General features: G+C 29.7%; 1 protein-coding gene across 1 annotated transcript in view; it reads left to right on the top strand.

The window, feature by feature from the left end:
* Window positions 1-3,388, top strand: part of LOC144969643 (disintegrin and metalloproteinase domain-containing protein 10-like) — a 23,406-nt gene extending 20,018 nt beyond the window's left edge. Inside the window, exons 10-11 of the mRNA XM_078908784.1 lie at window positions 857-1,037; window positions 3,169-3,388. Of these exons, the coding sequence (XP_078764910.1) occupies window positions 857-1,037; window positions 3,169-3,248 (261 nt within the window). The 3' untranslated portion in view covers window positions 3,249-3,388. The remainder of the gene's footprint in view (window positions 1-856; window positions 1,038-3,168) is intronic.
* The last annotated feature ends 347 nt before the right edge of the window (window positions 3,389-3,735 follow it).

Here is a 3,735-nt window from a genome sequence, read left to right as displayed (position 1 = left end):
ATTCTCCCTTTTTCTCTCACTCTCTTTCTCGCTAGCTCTCTCTCTCTCTCTCTCTCTCTCTCTCTCTCTCTCTCTCTCTCTCTCTCTCTCTCTCTCTCTCTCTCTTCAACAGTCAATTGATATTTATTATTACTATAAATATCAAATTCAAATATATATTTCTGTTTTCACAATGAAATGAACTATTTCTCTGCGAAAAAAAATTACTTAATTTCTAATTTCAGAAAAAAAAGGTATTCGTAATTATCTTGATTAGTATTGCTATTATTATTATTATCATCCTAATCGTCATCATCATCATCATCATCATCATCATCATCATCATCATCATCATCATCATCATCATCATCATCATCATTCACATCATCATATATCATTATCATTATATCATTATTATTATTATTATATTATATTATCATTATTATTATTATTATTATTATTATTATTATTATTATTATTATTATTATTATTATTATTATTATATTATTATTATTATTATTATTATTATATATTATTATATTATTATTATTATTATTATTATTATTATTATTATTATTATTATTATTATTATTATATTATTATTTTTATTATATTTTTTATTATTATTATAATTTATTTTATTATTAATCATCATCAATATTATCATCATCATCATCATCATTATTATTATTATAATTATCATCATCATCATCATCATCATCATCATCATCATCATCATCATCATCATCATCATCATCATCATCATCATCATCATCATTATTATTATAATTATCATCATCTTATCATCATCATAATCATCATCATCATTAATATACCACGCGAAATGACAAGTGTATATCTTTTCAAATATCTCCAGCATGACGAGACCTCTTTTTGTGCTCCTCACACCAAAGACGGAAATTACCTCATGTACGGTGCTGCAAACGACAACTTCGGCAGATTACATAATAATTATAAATTCAGTGAATGCTCCAAAGACTCTATCGCCAGCGTCCTTCAAGCCATCATAAAAGGAAAAAGACACAACTGTTTTAAATGTAAGACACTTAAAATGTTCTTTTGACCCACCTATTTTTAAGACCTAAAATAAGTTTTAGTTTTAAATACAAATACTGGCGATTTATATCAGAAATGTGTTTTAAGCGCCAACAACAACTCTAAAAAATAAATAAACAAATAAATAAATTGAGCATTTATATAGAGCAATATCCACTAAACGTGCTCAACGCGCTTTACAAGGGGTCCCTGGCCAACAGCAACACTTAACATATAGGACATGACGCCTGTTAGGCGATATTACAAAAAATTATTTCGGACAGATACAACGCTGTTAACGGCCAGGGACTCATTTTACACCTGAGTACGATGAGAGAATGTGAGCAAAGTGCCTTTTCCAAGGACTCAACAATGCGCCGAGCGAGGCTCGAACCCAGGTCCTTCCGATCCGAAAGCGAGTGCCATATCACTAGACCACAAAGCCGGACCAAATCACATTTTTTGTTGTTGACATGAACAACGCAGTGACAGACCAGATATCATTTTGCACATGAATAAGGTGAGATAATATGAATATATATATATATATATATATATATATATATATATATATATATATATATATATATATATATATATATATATATATATAGCCTTTCCCAAGGACACCAGAGCAGGATTATAACCAGATAGCTACAGGTCAAAAAACGAGTGGCATATCAGAGGGTCACAAAGTCTAATAAATTAGAATAGTCACAAGGTTATGGTTTTCAGCCATCCGTTTGTGGCAAATAGAACACATGTGCAGCTTAATTTAGTCACCTAATATTGGTAGTAGTAAGTAGTAGCAGTAGTAGTAGTAGTAGTAGTAGTAGTAGTAGTAGTAGTAGTAGTAGTAGTAGTAGTAGTAGTAGTAGTAGTAGTAGTAGTAGTAGTAGTAGTAGTAGTAGTAGTAGTAGTAGTAGTAGTAATTGTTGTTGTTGTGGTTGTTGTAGTAATAGTTGCATAGTAGTATTAGTAGTAATAATGGTAGTTGGAGTAGCACTAGTACTAGTAGTAGTGACAATATTATTATTATTATTATTATTATTATTATTATTATTATTATTATTAGTAGTAGTAGTAGTAGTAGTAGTAGTAGTAGTAGTAGTAGTAGTAGTAGTAGTAGTAGTAGTAGTAGTATTAGTAGTAGTAGCAGTAGTAGTAGTAGTAGTAGTAGTAGTAGTAGTAGTAGTAGTAGTAGTAGTAGTAGTAGTAGTAGTAGTAGTAGTAGTAATATAAAAATTGAAGTAGTGAAAGTAATCGTAGCAGCACTATTATCAAAACTTATTATGTAGAGTATTCGTCTTCTTGGCTATGACAATTAACCCCTCTTTGCGATAAAGCACTGTAGCTGATGCCTCGATTATCTTTAAGATAAGCATATTGCCTATAATAGATCTATACCTACTTAAGCCTACTTATATAATATATTTTTAAAATTTCCAAAGATCTAAAGCGCCAGTGCTTATGTCAGTGTCTGTAGCGGTAAAGAGACAATTCAGTTCAAAGTCTATTTTAGGCAGTTTGCCAACTCAGAACACAAATCAAAACATGATTACTAAAAAAAAACAATACTTGGATAATCATGTAAATTATCAAAAATCAAATAAATTACTTATTACTGGAGGAGGTGGAAGGGGGGGGGGGGGGGGGGGGGGAGGGTGATGATGTTGATGATGATGATGATGATGATGATGATGATGATGATGATGATAATAATAATAATAAATAAAAAATAATAATAATAATAATAATAATAATAATAATAATAATAATAATAATAATAATAATAATAATAATAATAAATATAATATAATAATAATAATAATATAATAATAATAATAATAATAATAATAATAATAATAATAATAATAATAATAATAATAATAATAATAATAATAATGATGATGGTGATGAAGATTTTTTTTTTGTTGTTTTTTTTTTCAGACAGACAATTGTGCCAACAATTGTTTGCTCTTATCCTTTGGATAGTCCGCTAATTATTGTTTTTCTTGTATATTTCTTTCTGCTTTGTCTGACACTGTTTCAAACAATCCGTTTCAGAACGCTAATCTTTTGCACCAGATGCAACAAACTAGGTAATTTCACCTTCTATTTTTTCTTCTCCAGCTGGTGCTCCTGACCCAGGATTTCAAGTGCTTGTAACAAGCGTTATTTCTTTATGCGGGGTCCTCTGGACGAGGTTTTAACATTCAGTATTGTCATCCTTATCATAAATTAATTTATGTGATTGAAATAGTTTGTTGTCACTCTAAAAAAAAAAGAGTCTAAAATATTTAAATCATTGTTACTTTGAACTATAAGTATAAATCATAAACTGAATCGAACAATTGGACAACAAAAGATTTTATAAGTGACCTATCGTCTCATAACGGTATTATGTCGAGTGAAGGCTGGTGAACGCGCCTTTCAGCATTCTGGTCCAAGGTTGTGGAATTTACTACCACTAGAGATACGTTCTTCGTCTTCACTAGAGGAATTCAAGCGTCGATTGAAGACATTCTTATTCCGACAGGCTTTCTTTTGATTATGTGTATAATTAGCGTTGTTCGTGTACTGTGTTAGGGCTTAATGATTAAGTTAATCTATGTTATGCGCCCAGAGCCCTCCTGATGAAGGGATGTTTGGCGCACTATAAATCTATACCATTATTATTATTATTATTATTATTATTAT

This window comes from Berghia stephanieae, chromosome 3, assembly GCF_034508935.2.
Source record: "Berghia stephanieae isolate SIO BIC M18660-M18661 chromosome 3, UCSD_Bste_1.3, whole genome shotgun sequence".
NCBI classification, from domain to species: domain Eukaryota; kingdom Metazoa; phylum Mollusca; class Gastropoda; order Nudibranchia; family Aeolidiidae; genus Berghia; species Berghia stephanieae.
This window is presented reverse-complemented; position numbering and strand designations above follow the sequence as displayed.